The sequence below is a fragment of the Gossypium arboreum genome, chromosome 11 (assembly GCF_025698485.1).
Source record: "Gossypium arboreum isolate Shixiya-1 chromosome 11, ASM2569848v2, whole genome shotgun sequence".
Lineage (NCBI taxonomy): Eukaryota > Viridiplantae > Streptophyta > Magnoliopsida > Malvales > Malvaceae > Gossypium > Gossypium arboreum.
Genome location: NC_069080.1, coordinates 107,006,441 through 107,019,137, shown reverse-complemented (window position 1 = coordinate 107,019,137; position 12,697 = coordinate 107,006,441). Strand labels below are relative to the sequence as shown.

Sequence of the window (12,697 nt, the reverse complement as noted above, 5' to 3'; positions counted from 1 at the left end):
TTTTTTAGATCGAGAAAGCTTAATTTCTCTATTTGGAGGGTTAATTTGAACAGATATCAAAGTATATAAAATTTCCCATGGATGAATATGCTAAAATTTAAAAGTTTATGGTGGAAAATGAAAGGTTGTTGATAGATAAACAACTTTTACAAAGTGATTTTTGATGGAAACATGTTTAGGGACTAAATTGAAAAGTGATGAAATTCAAGGAAAAATTATAAATTTTATTAAAAATATGTTCTGTAAAAGTTATGTTAGAATTTTGATTAGGCTTGGAATAAGGAGTAAATTGTATGAATTTCAATTTCCGAACCTAGGGATGAAATTAGAATTAATTAAAAGTTTAGGGGCAAAATGATACTTTTGCCTAGAATATGAATTGGGTTCAATTGAATATAAAAAGTATTAAATTGATGATTAAATTCATTTATATAGATTCGAAAATACCAAACAAAGAGAAAGATCGAAGAAAAGAGAAAGTTTCGGATTAATAGATATGAACAATTATCAAGGTAAGTTCGTATAACTTAAATAAGCATGAATATGTGTTGATTTGATTGTTGAATTGTACGAAATATTATATGTGAACTATATGTACATTAAGCATGAACATTGTAAGGCATGAAGTATGTATATGATGTAAAATGATTGAAAAAGAGATAAAATTTATTTGAATATTGAGTTTCGATGGATAAATGTGATTTCCCTGATATAACTGCACGTGTTGTAGAATGCATTTAGCCCGGACGGGTAATCTGAAATGAGTCTCTCGAGTATATATTTCAATTATGATTTAGCCTGGACTGGTAATTCTAATTGACAGGATTTAGCCTGGACTTGTAATCCAAAATGAACTCTATAGGGAATTCTTTGTCATACAAGGATTTAGCCTGGACTGGTAATCCAGAATGAACTCTATAGGGAATTCTTTGTCATACAAGGATTTAGCCTAGACTGGTAATCCGACAAAGCCCTTAGAGTATATGTGCTACAGTTAGAATTTAGCTTAGACTGGTAATTCTGCTGTATGATATGTGACTCGAGAGTGTACCTAGACGGTACTACTGGATAGGAATTGACGGATAATGGAATTGTACACCTCGAGTGTACTACTTGAAATATCCATTGGAAATTCAATGGTTCAACGGATAAAACACTTATGTGGTATGATGAGCTCATCTATGCATTTTGGTATATTTGTGACTAACATGTTGATTGAGTGTTTGTGACTAATCAAATTTGCCAAATTGATGGATATAAGCTTTGTATAAGTTTTAAATGTTAAATATGATTGGTAAGTGTAATTTTAGTTATATAAGCATATAATGCTTACTAGGTTTTATTTTTCCTGTTTTATAGTGCTTAGAGCTTGTAAAGGTTGGAAATCGGTCGGAGCAATCATCACACTATCAACTCCTTGATTTTGGTATAAATGAAAATCTTATTTTGGTAATGGCATGTATAGACTAACTAAGTTAAATGATGGTATGTAAATGATAAATAGATAACTTAGCCATGGGAGTGGCTAAAATACTTATGTTTTTTATATATGTTACGGTTAGATTTTACTTGAAATCCAGGAAAAATGAAAAGGTTGGGTAAGAAATGAGGCTAGGAAATGGCCTTATTTTGTTCACATGGGTAGACACACGAGCGTGTGTCTAGGTCGTGTGGTACATGGGCATGTGATCTAGCCGTGTGTCCCCTGTTTCTAAAATTTGCAAAACAAAATGTCCAGAATTTAACACACAGCCAGAGACACGGGTGTGTGTCTCAGCCATGTGGATGACACAGCCTTAAACATGGGCGTGTGTCTCAGCCGTGTGGATGACACAGCCTTAGACACGGGCATGCAATACGACCGTGTGAAGTCTGCACCTATTTTTTTGAAAATTAATTTAACCACAAGGCCTAGCACACGGGTGTGTGACACGGCCGTGTGTGCAAGTCCGAGAGCACCTTAAATGAGACACGGCCTGAAACATGGGCATGTCTAAAGGCCACACAGGAGTGTAGGTACTGTACATAAGTGAAATTTAGTATATTTTGCAAAAAAATTTATGAGACCCCAATTAAGTCTCGACTCAATTTTAATGTTCGATTTGGGCCTCGAGGGTCCAAATTGAGAAACGCTACGTATGTTTCGGTAAATGATATAATTAATTCTGTAAATATTCTGTATTTATTGGTAATACTCTGTAACTCAGTTCTGGCGATGAATAAGGGTTAAGGGTGTTATAGGGTCGGACATAGCTGTGTGTCCCCTACACTTTGAAAAATTTTCATGTTTTCCTAAAAATTCTTAGAGAACCCGGTTTAGTCCCAAACCACTTTTAATGTCTATTTGGGGCCTTGAGGGCTCGCATTAGGGACTATATGATGATTACTGGATGGTTTTTGAATTGAATGATTTATGAGCATGAAATGTTTGACGTGTTGATCTATAAGTCTGGTAATGATCCGTGACCTTGTTCCGACATCGGATACGGATACGGGTTAGGTGTGTTACAAATAAATTGCCATCATTGTCCTTATATCATCATCATCTACAAGCTCCTTTTCCGAGAACTTGAGTGGACCTGTTGAAATAAAAAATTTGTAAAATAATCTCAACATTTGCTTCTCGCAACGGGTAGCTATCTTTGTACTGATCTTCTGTTTCAAATACGCCAACAAAATATGCTTGTTGAATATCATTCTGATTTTTTGCCGACTTTGAAAAACACAACCTTCTTCAGTTGGATTTATCATTTCTCCATCGAAATGAACATAAACAAATAGAATTTGGGAACTCATCTTCAACAATTTTTACTTCCTCCTCAACAAATAAAACTGATATTTTTAATATTGATAAAGTAAACAAACAAAACTAATATTTCTGCCTCCTCTTCAATTGATAAAGCAAACAAAAAGCTAAAATGGAAGATAAAAAGAAAAAAAAAACTTTATATATTGAAGGGGTGTTGGCCATTAGTGTCCCAACACCCAAATTTTTTTTTTCAAATCTGGTACAAGGATGCCAACCATCAATGTCTCAGCACCAATTTTTTTTTATAAAACCTAATACTGAGTTGTTGACCATTAGTGTCCCAGCACTCAAACAATTTTTTTTTAAAAAATTAGTATAGAGGTGTCAACCATTAGTGTCCCAGCACCCAAAAAATTATTTCCGGGTTCTGAATAAGGTGGTGTCGGCCATCTATTTCCCCTAATCAATTTTTTTTTATTTGATAAAGTGGGTGCTAGCCATTTATGTGCCAGCACAAAAAAAAATTATTTTTTGAATACTTAAAATGGTGTCAGCGACTTGTCTCCCCTAACTCATTTTTTTTTCAAATACTGGTATAAATGTATACCAATATGTTACGTTTTGAAAAAAATACATAAGTGCTGGCCATTAAAGTCTCCCAACCCAGGAAGTATTTTTTAAGCCTGACATAATCAACAAACAATGATTGGGCCAAAATGCAAGGTGATATCGGCCCTTGAAGTCCCCTAACCCCATTTTACTGTTTATTTTAGGTTATTTTGGTAATTATTTTTAAGCTTATGTCATTTTTACAATTGTTTTTTTTTTCAGGTCATTTAGGTAAAATAACCGAAGATAAACATTAGTTCCTTGAGTGACCAATTCTCCTACCATGCAAACTGATTTTACAAATACGTTCATAACGAAAAGGGATCCAAACTTCTACGCCGTCATCACGTTGTAAGAAACAACCAGGTAGGAAGGGGTTCCAAGAAGGGATTCAAACCTACCCATATCCACAAGAAGCTAATGTTACGCCTAGAGGCGAAGCTAAAAATTTTTTTTAGGGGGGTTGGATGAAATTTTAATTTTTGATAGTTTATATATTTATAATTTATAAAGGATTAAATTAAAATTTTATAATTTTAGGGGGGCTAAAATGTAATTTTACCTTTACTAATTTAAAATTTTTAAAAAAATTTAAAAGCCTAAAAAATAATTTTACATTTTAGGGGGATCGAAGCCCACGCCAACCCCCTGTCTTCACCCCTGATTACGTGGTTCAATCTGTTGCCAATCAACATAGAAAACTTCGCCTAGTAAGTTACCGATTTTTGCTGCAGCACGTGGGTTTTGATACTCAAAAGGCAGCCCCAAAATTGAACCCACACCGGAACTGTTCTGATAGGTTCTGAGAGAGCATGCGATTCGAGTCCACGATGTCACAAGTAAGGTGGCGGCGTACACCGACGATAAACTGCCATCCAAAACAAAGTGCATGTCATGGCGGTTGGTGAATCGTACAGCGTAGTAATTATCTGATTGACCAATTACACAAACAGTACCATCTAACCCCCACATCTGACGTAAAAGAGATTGGAGAAATCTAGATGAGAATTTGCGAATATCATGCAGATAAGCAATAGCACAGTAACTACAGTAATCACAACTCAGACGTGGAAAAGCTATCAAAGGACCACGTTAGATATATGTATTCAGTATAAAAAATTTTAATTTTATATATAAATAACTTAAATTATGATAGAGTATAAAGAAACCAAATATTAAGTTATCTACATAATTTTACATTCATATGCTTTTAAAACTTTGAAATTTTCATTAAAATTATTCAAAACAATAAATTATTAATGTTGTGGAGAATAAAGAAAAAGAAAGAAATTTAAAACCTGTGTGCTAGAGTTTTAATTGTTTGCATTTAATTCTCTTGTACAGATTTTGTTTAACCGTTTCATTCTAGAAAACATATTTGGTTAATATTTTTCAAAACAATATTTAGTTAATTGTAATCACATTTAACCTTTTCATAATATTAGGATTGAATTTTAGTTCAATTAAAATATGTATTATTATTAAGGTAGGAGGACATTGGTTTGATTGTGTTTCAACGCATTATCCTCTTTATGGGTTAATTAAAATATAATAAATTTAAAATATTTTATTATATTATTTTAATATGAAATATCTTATAAATTTAATATATCGATTTTTAAAAATAATAATCAAGTGGGCACATTATATTCCCAAAAGAGACACAAGTTTAAACCTTGAAGATGGAGGTGTTCATGGGTTGGGCTCAACCAAAATTTTAGGCCCATTTTGCTAGATTCGGGTCTGATCTAATTCACCCATATTAATTTTTTAAATATATATATATATATATATATATATATATATAAAAGGTAAGTGCAACTTAATAATCAAATGCCTCTAAAATAGTAACAAAATTAATAATAAAATAATAATTATATAATATTTAAATAATAACAACAAAATAGTAACAATATATAGTGAAATAGTAGCAAAATAGATTAAAAAAAAAAGAAAACAATAAAAAAAAGTAAGAAAATAATATTTTTTTGTATATTCGGGCTGGGCTCGGGCCAAAAAAGCTTTACTTGAAGCCCGACTTGTTTTCTAAACGGGCCTAATTTTTTATCCAAACCCATTTTTTTGTCTATATTTTACTCAAACTCTCTTACTTTTTGGGCAGACCTTCGTGCCAAGTTTCTCGTGACTCAACCCATGAACAAGTCTACTTAGAGACAATAAACATGTTAAATTTATGAGATATTAAACATATTTTATCGAAATTCTATCATATAAAATCATCAAAATTGTTTAATATAGATTATTAAAGTCGAATAGTAAGTTGTTTTTGTATTTGAAATAATCAAGTACACCTTTTATTCTTGTAAATAGAAAAGAGAATTTTCGTATCTTTAATATTTGATAAAGAGTAATATTCTTATAATTATTCGTATGTTTAGCGAATTGTATTTTTATAGTTATTAAATAAAAATTTTCAATCTATTCCTCGTTCATTACATTTCAACAAACTAAACTACATCTTACTTGTTAGATCGGGTCGGGTTGGATGAGGCTGTTTTAGTTTTAAACCCTAAAAAACTGTAGGAAACAAATGAGACACTAACCCTGGTTTGTATATAAAGTGAATAGTGATTCAACTCAGTCTTGATATTTCCTCTTTTATCTTCTCATCTCCACTTATTTCTTGTTTTCCGCCGCCAAGATAATTCGATCTCAGCCCGCCCGTAGGCTTAACGCCATCTTCCTCAGTAAACTCAGGCACACTTTCTTTATCAAAGATTCTTGCTTTTCCATTTTGTTATTTATTTCGTTTTTATGAATTGGAGGTTTTGTTTTGGTCTTTTTACAGATTCCATCGGTTTCACGAGATGGCAACAGAGGGAGGCAAGAGCTTTGCAAGGAGAGACAAACTACTTGAAATCGAGTCAAAGGTTAGAGTTTGGTGGGATGAAAAAGATGTTTTCAAGGCTGAACCTGCTGAAAAACCACCTCAACCAGGTGAAAAATTCTTTGGGAACTTTCCGTTTCCTTATATGAATGGTTTTTTACATCTAGGTCATGCCTTTTCTCTGTCCAAACTCGAGTTTGCTGCTGCTTACCATAGATTAAGAGGCGCGAATGTGTTATTGCCATTTGCTTTTCACTGTACTGGTATGCCAATTAAGGCTTCTGCTGATAAACTTGCTAGAGAAATCCAACAATTCGGTAATCCACCAGCTTTTCCTCACGAGGTTGTAGAGGAGGAACCTAACCCAAAAGAAGAATCTGACCCAAATGAGGGTGCCAATGTGGTACCTGATAAGTTTAAAGGGAAAAAGTCTAAAGCAGCGTCTAAGTCTAGTGGACAGATTTTTCAGTGGGAAATTATGAGGAGTTTTGGACTTTCAGATAGTGAGATATCCAAGTTTCAAAACCCATATGAATGGTTGAAGTTTTTTCCGCCATTGGCAGTGGAAGACCTTAAGGCCTTTGGCTTAGGTTGTGATTGGAGAAGGTCGTTTGTGACTACGGATATGAATCCATTTTTTGATTCTTTTGTTAAGTGGCAGATGAGGAAGTTGAAATCGCTGGGTAAGATCGTTAAAGATATGAGGTATACCATATATTCTCCTTTAGACGGTCAGCCTTGTGCTGATCATGATAGGGCAACTGGTGAAGGTGTTCAGCCTCAAGAGTATACTATTATCAAAATGGAAGTAGTGTCACCTTTTCCGGCTAAAATGCGTGTTTTGGAAGGGAAAAAAGTGTTTTTGGCTGCTGCAACATTGAGGCCTGAAACCATGTATGGGCAAACAAATTGCTGGGTATTGCCTGATGGGAAATATGGAGCCTTTGAAATCAATGACACTGACGTATTTATTCTGACTGAGAGGGCAGCACTCAACCTTGCTTATCAGAAGCTCTCCCGTGTCCCCGAGAAGCCTACTTGCTTGGTTGAGCTGACTGGTTATGACCTGATTGGGCTTCCAGTAAAGTCTCCTCTCTCATTTAATGAAATCATATATGCTCTTCCGATGTTGACCATTCTAACAGACAAAGGTACCGGAATAGTCACCAGTGTTCCTAGTGATGCTCCTGATGATTATATGGCCTTACAAGATTTAAAAGCAAAACCTGCTTTTCGGGCAAAGTTTGGGGTGAAAGATGAGTGGGTGTTGCCTTTTGAGATTGTACCCATCATTGACATCCCTGAGTATGGAGACAGGGCAGCTGAAAAGGTTTGTCTGGATCTTAAAATTAAAAGTCAGAATGAGAAAGACAAACTTGCTGAGGCAAAGAGGTTGGTGTACTTGAGAGGTTTTACAGAGGGAACTATGATTGTTGGAGAATATGCTGGAAGAAGAGTCCAGGAAGCTAAGCCACTGTTGAGGACCAAACTGATTGAGACAGGCCAGGCAATAATTTATAGTGAGCCTGAGAAGAAGGTCATGTCAAGGTCTGGTGATGAGTGTGTTGTGGCTCTTACAGATCAATGGTACATCACATACGGGGAACCAGAATGGAAAAAATTGTCTGAGGAGTGCTTATCCAATATGAATCTATACTCTGATGAGACACGTCATGGCTTTGAACATACGTTAGGATGGCTGAACCAATGGGCTTGCTCACGATCCTTTGGCCTTGGGACTCGCATTCCTTGGGATGAAGAATTCCTTGTTGAGTCATTATCTGACTCAACCATTTACATGGCTTATTACACAGTTGCTCATCTTTTACAAAATGGGGACATGTATGGAAAAAGTGCTGATCTGGTTCAACCTGCCCAGATGACAGATGAGGTATGGGAATTTCTCTTCTGTGGTGGTCCCTATCCCAAATCTTCAAATATCCCAGCTGCTACTCTTAATAAGATGAAGCAGGAATTTGAATACTGGTACCCTTTCGATCTACGAGTGTCTGGAAAGGACCTTATCCAGAACCATTTGACATTTTGTATCTACAACCACACAGCAATCATGTCCAAAGATCATTGGCCTCGTGGATTCAGGTGCAATGGACATATTATGCTCAATTCAGAGAAGATGTCCAAGTCTACTGGAAATTTCAGGACATTGCGCCAGGCAATTGAGGAATTCTCTGCTGATGCTACTAGATTCTCTCTAGCTGATGCTGGGGATGGCGTGGATGATGCAAACTTTGTGTTTGAGACGGCCAATACTGCAATTTTGCGCCTTACAAAAGAGATTGCATGGATGGAAGAGATTCTGGCTGCGGAATCGTCATTGAGGACAGGTCCTCCATCTACCTATGCTGATCGGGTTTTTGAAAATGAGATAAACATCGCCGTCAAGATGACTGAGAAAAATTATCAAGATTACATGTTTCGAGAGGCTCTCAAAACTGGCTTTTATGATCTTCAAACTGCGAGGGATGAGTATAGGTTCTCTTGTGGCAGCGGGGGCATGAACCGTGACCTTGTATGGCGTTTTATGGATGTGCAGACTAGGCTTATCACTCCAGTCTGCCCTCACTATGCGGAGTTTGTTTGGAGAGAGCTTCTGAAGAAGGATGGCTTTGTGATAAAAGCTGGCTGGCCATCAGCTGGTTCTCCAGATCTTAAACTCAAGAGTGCCAATAAGTATCTGCAGGATTCCATTGTGTTGATGAGAAAGCTGCTGAATAAGCAGATTTTGGGCTCAAAGAAATCTAATAAGAAAGGGGCTCCAGTTACATCACTATCTGAGGACAAGTTAAAAGGCCTAATCTATGTGAATGAGAAATTCGAAGGATGGCAAGCAGAGTGTTTGCAGATTCTCCAAAGCAAGTTTGACAGTAATGCCCGAACTTTTGCATCAGATGGGGAGATAATGAAAGCATTACAGGGGAGCACTGTTGGTCAGGCAGCAGACTTCAAAAAGATCCAGAAACAATGTATGCCATTCTTGAGGTTCAAGAAGGATGAGGCTATTAAAATTGGTGTCCAAGCTCTGGATTTGAAACTTCCCTTTGGAGAGATTGACGTCCTCAAAGAGAACTTGGACTTGATCAAAAGACAACTTGGTCTTGAAGAGGTAGAAGTACTGTCATTCACTGACTCTGATGCTAGTGCTAAAGCTGGTACACATGCATCCCTGCTAAACCAGAATCCTCCATCCCCTGGAAATCCAACTGCAATCTTCTTGCCAAGGTGAGTCATTTTAGCATGCATTGTTTTTCTCAACTTAGTCATGTGTTTCTCTGCATCTATATTATGTAGTCGGTATTTTAGCAACAAATGGTCACTTGAATGAAAACTGGAGTTTATTGCTATATGCAGGTAAGCAAATGTGTTCCAGAAATGTTGCATCCTAATGCTCTCAAGCGGCACTAGTCATTGAAGTTGAAACATTTTCCTGCTATCTGGATCAGATATTTATTTAACTCTCTCATTGGTTGTAATTCCAGTTCTATATATCTGCCTTTACCGAACTATGTATTTGCCTCTTTTTTTTTTTTTTGGTTCTTTTGATCTTTTTTATCCAGTTTTGTTATTTATTTTCTTTTTACAGCGATGATGTTTTAAAAGCAAGTAAAAGAACAGATTATATTTCAGTTGATTGAATGTTAGTGGTTCTTCCTTTACCCTGTGTGTTTGGATCGGGATAGTATTTCTTGCGCTTTTCCAGTTTTTGAATTACATGTATGGAAGCTTAAATAGGGCTTAATACCAATAAAGGCCCATTTCTTAATTTATTTTTGGAAATAGGCCGTTTTTAAAAATAATAATTGGTATGGATTAAAATTTAAAAATGTGCTGATGTGGACGTGCTTTTAAGGGATAATTCAAAAAAACGTTTCTACATCAATGTTTTTTTCTTTGTGTCAGGCAAAGCGTTTTGATGTGGATACGCTTTTGGCCATGTAATCTTTAGTGAATTATTTGCTAATTAGGGCCTAGGTTTAGGTTTCTTGGGTTTGATTAGGGTTTGGGGTTTAATTAAATTATAAAATTGAAATTAAAAAAAATGAAATTAACCCTTATCATTTTCATTTAGTCGACGAAAATATATTTATCATCCAGATGAATTAATTGTCGGGTCATTGTTAATACGATCAAATTTCTTAAAAATTATAAAAAAATAATTCAGACAAAAATAAAAAATTTAGAGAGCTTTGAAGGGATAACCTAGAAAAATACTTTCATGTTTCAGTGGATTATTTGCTAATTACGGCTTAAGTTTAGGGTTTTAGGTTTGATTAGGGTTTAAGATTTAATTAAATTATAAAAATTAAATAATATTAAAAAATGAAATTAACTCTTATCATTTTAATTTGGTCAACGAAAATATATTTATTATACAGATGAATTAATTGTCGGGTCATTATTAACAAGATTAAATTTTTAAAAATTATAAAAAATTATTAATAATTCGGACAAATAAAAGATTTAGAGAACTTTGAGAGCTTTTTTTGAAAATTTTGAGAGAAATTTGGAAGAATAATAAATTTTGTGTGGAAAAATGGATGGGGTTTTTATACTTTTTTTTTCTGGCCGCTGAGGGAAAACACAGCCAAAAGTACGTCCTTGTCAGCAGTTCTTAGTAAAATGCGTTCATGTCAGAGCGCTTTTGCTTGACACAAGAAAAAAAGTGTTAAGGTGGAAGTGTTTTTCTGAATTATCCCTTGAAAACAAGTTCAAGTCAGCGTGTTTTTAAGTTTTGAATCTATACCGATTATTATTTTTAGAAATGACCTATTTCCGTAAATAATTTCGAAAATGAGTTTTTATTGTTACTAAACCCGCTTAAATAAGCAAAGAAAATCGTTAAATTTTTTACCCCAATATTATAAAAAAAAAATTTATACACCAAAATAGGTTGTCAGTCAGATTAATTACGAAAATGGTATACTTTTTGGGGTTGTGCCTACCTGACAAGCACAACCTATTATTTTATTATTATTATTATTTTTTGTTTTAAAAAATTATTATTATATTATTTTAATATTTATATTAATATATAGATAAAAATACGGGTTTTACGGATAAAAAATACAAAGCAATTGAGCTTTGTCGGTAGGCACGACAAGTCGTGCCTGACAAGTAGGCACAACACCCTGCACATTTCCTTTTTTTTTTTTGCATTTTACAAAAAATTGGTCTTATATCACTTTTGGTCCCTCTACTAGGCCTAAAATTAAAATTTAATCTTTATACTTGAATTTCTACAATAATATTTGGTCCTATTTTTTATAATTTTTTCCAAATAATTAATATTGTTAATTACTCTATTAAAGTTTTTAACGTGTTTTTTTAAACAAAATATTAGTTTAACAAAATAATGATATGTTAAGTCGTAATAAGTTTTAAATAATAAAATTTCTAACAAAAATGTATTCCAACTTAACATATCATTGTTTTGTTAAACTAATATTTTGTTTAAAAACATGTCAAAATTTTATCGAGTAATTAACAAAAATTTTAATACAATTTTGTTAGAAATTTTATTATTTAAAACTTATTCAACTTAACATATCATTGTTTTGTTAAACTAATCAAAATTTTATAGAGTAATTAACAAAAATTTTAATACAAGTTTGTTAGAAATTTTATTATTTAAAACTTATTCTAACTTAACATATCATTATTTTGTTAAACTAATTTTTGTTTAAAAAACACGTCAAAAATTTTATCGAGTAATTAACAATATTAATTATTTGGAAAAAATTATAAAAATAGAACCAAATATTATTGTAGAACTTCAAGTATAAAGATTGAATTTTAATTTTAGGCCTAGTAGAGGACCAAAAGTTATATAAGACCAATTTTTGTAAAATGCAAAGAAAGAAAAGGAAATGTGCAAGGTGTTGTGCCTACCTGTCAGCACGACTAGTCGTGCCTTACCGACATGCTTCACCCGTTTTATTTTTATCCGTAAAACCCTTATTTTTATCTATATATTAATATAAATATTAAAAATAATATAATAATAATTTTTTAAAACAAAAAAAATAATAATAATAAAATAATAGGTTGTGGCTGTCAAGTAGGCACAACCCCAAAAAAGATACCATTTTCGTAATTAATCTGACCGACAATATATTTTGGTGTATAAATTTTTTTTATAATATTGGGGTAAAAAACCCTAAATATGATGTTTTCGCTTCTAAATCCATATTTATTTGCAGCACTGGTCTAGAGAATGGAGTGAATTTCGGTACCTGTTCATTTTTGCTTGCATGACCTTCGAAAAAAAAAATAATGCCACTTTAATTAATAAATGAATTAAATTTTAAAAATTAAAATAAAGATATTAAATTGAAGTATCATTATAGGTAAGTTTTATTTTGATCATTTAATTAAAAAGTTAAAATTTAATCGTTAAACTCTTCAAAAGTTTTATTTAAGTTATTGGGTTGATAAAATTAATATTAAATAAATTTTTTGTTAGTAGAACTTGC

General features: G+C 33.4%; 1 protein-coding gene across 2 annotated transcripts; it reads left to right on the top strand.

The window, feature by feature from the left end:
- Positions 1–5,747: 5,747 nt before the first annotated feature.
- LOC108473479 (leucine--tRNA ligase, cytoplasmic) lies at positions 5,748–9,906 on the top strand. Of its 2 annotated transcripts, none has more exons than XM_017775056.2 (3): positions 5,748–6,066; positions 6,168–9,446; positions 9,576–9,880. In XM_017775056.2, exons 2-3 carry the CDS (start codon positions 6,187–6,189, stop codon positions 9,577–9,579), a joined length of 3,264 nt encoding a protein of 1,087 aa, XP_017630545.1. In that variant the 5' UTR covers positions 5,748–6,066; positions 6,168–6,186; the 3' UTR covers positions 9,580–9,880. The 2 variants fall into 2 exon arrangements, with proteins under 2 accessions (XP_017630545.1, XP_017630544.1); XM_017775055.2 differs by having other exon boundaries at positions 6,022–6,076; positions 9,576–9,906.
- The last annotated feature ends 2,791 nt before the right edge of the window (positions 9,907–12,697 follow it).